Raw genomic sequence first — 1,024 nt, forward strand, 5'->3', positions numbered from 1 at the left:
GCCTCCGTGATCTCTAGGCTGGTGGCGCCCGGCCAGGGCCACGTGGGCTCCGGGAGCCCGGCCAGCTCCTCCTCGGCCTCGGCCTCAGGGGAGGGCGGCTCCGGCCCTGCCGGCCTGGGCACCCGCCTGAAGATCATGAACTCGAAGGGGAGGTACTTGATGTCATAGAGGTCGGACAGGTTCAGGTAGGCAGGGTCCACCTCCGAGATGTCCAGGGACAGGGTGTCGGCCGCCCCCACGTCCCCCGACAGGTCCCGGATCTGCACCAGGGACACTGGGGCACCCTGGTCCGCGTCTTGCCAGGCGCTCGGCTCCGGGCAGACGCCGGGGAGACCCTCACTGCCTGGGAGCGGGGGCCCCGAGGCGGCTGCCGTCGGGGGGCTCTGGAGCCCCGCCTCGTCCTGCTCCTCCGAGGACTGGGAGGCGGCCCAGGCCACCCTGGCCCACAGCGGGCCCTGCCCCAGCATGCCCCCCGCGTCGCCCCCAAAGGCGAAGGTGCCGTAGCCCGCCACGCCCGCGTAGCCCCCGCGGTACCCCAGGGAGAACTTCCTCGTGGTCGCCTGCTCCTGAGGCCGCGGGGGGCTCCGGTCCTCCTCTGGGGCGGGGCTGGGCTGTGCGTCCCCAGGGCCCAGGGAGCTGGGGGCGCCGGGCCTGCCTGGGAGGGCCGAGGCCTCCGGCCGGTCCCTCAAGCCCATCGGGGGGCTTGCTTGGGCTGGCGAGGCGTGGGGCTCCCCCACAGGGCCATGGCGGCTGCCGCCTGCCCCGGGAGCGGGGCCGCACTCGACACTCCCTCTGCAGCAGTCCTGGGAGGGCCCTTCGGGCTGGGCAGCGGCCACGCTGCCGGTGGGAGCGGTCAGGGGCCCCCCGGGCTCCCCCTGCCCCCCGGCGGTGGCTCCCCGGGGGCCGCTGCTCCCTAGGGAGGGGCTGGCCACACAGGGCGCCTCGAGGTCCAGGGCGCGGCTGTGGTCCTGCCGGTCGCCGGCGGCCAGCTCCTCCAGCGCCCGGTGCTCCAGCAGCGGCTCCC

The 1,024-nt window shown here is 76.1% G+C and overlaps 1 protein-coding gene across 1 annotated transcript in view; it reads right to left on the minus strand.

Moving 5' to 3' along the window:
• Positions 1-2: 2 nt before the first annotated feature.
• LOC101622014 (obscurin-like) overlaps positions 3-1,024 on the minus strand; it is a gene marked incomplete at both ends in the record, with an annotated part of 14,800 nt that continues 13,778 nt past the window's right edge. The window contains one exon of the mRNA XM_012734942.1: positions 3-1,019. Within this exon, the coding sequence (XP_012590396.1) occupies positions 3-1,019 (1,017 nt within the window). The remainder of the gene's footprint in view (positions 1,020-1,024) is intronic.

This window comes from Condylura cristata, unplaced genomic scaffold, assembly GCF_000260355.1.
Source record: "Condylura cristata isolate star-nosed mole 26May11 unplaced genomic scaffold, ConCri1.0 scaffold00141, whole genome shotgun sequence".
NCBI classification, from domain to species: domain Eukaryota; kingdom Metazoa; phylum Chordata; class Mammalia; order Eulipotyphla; family Talpidae; genus Condylura; species Condylura cristata.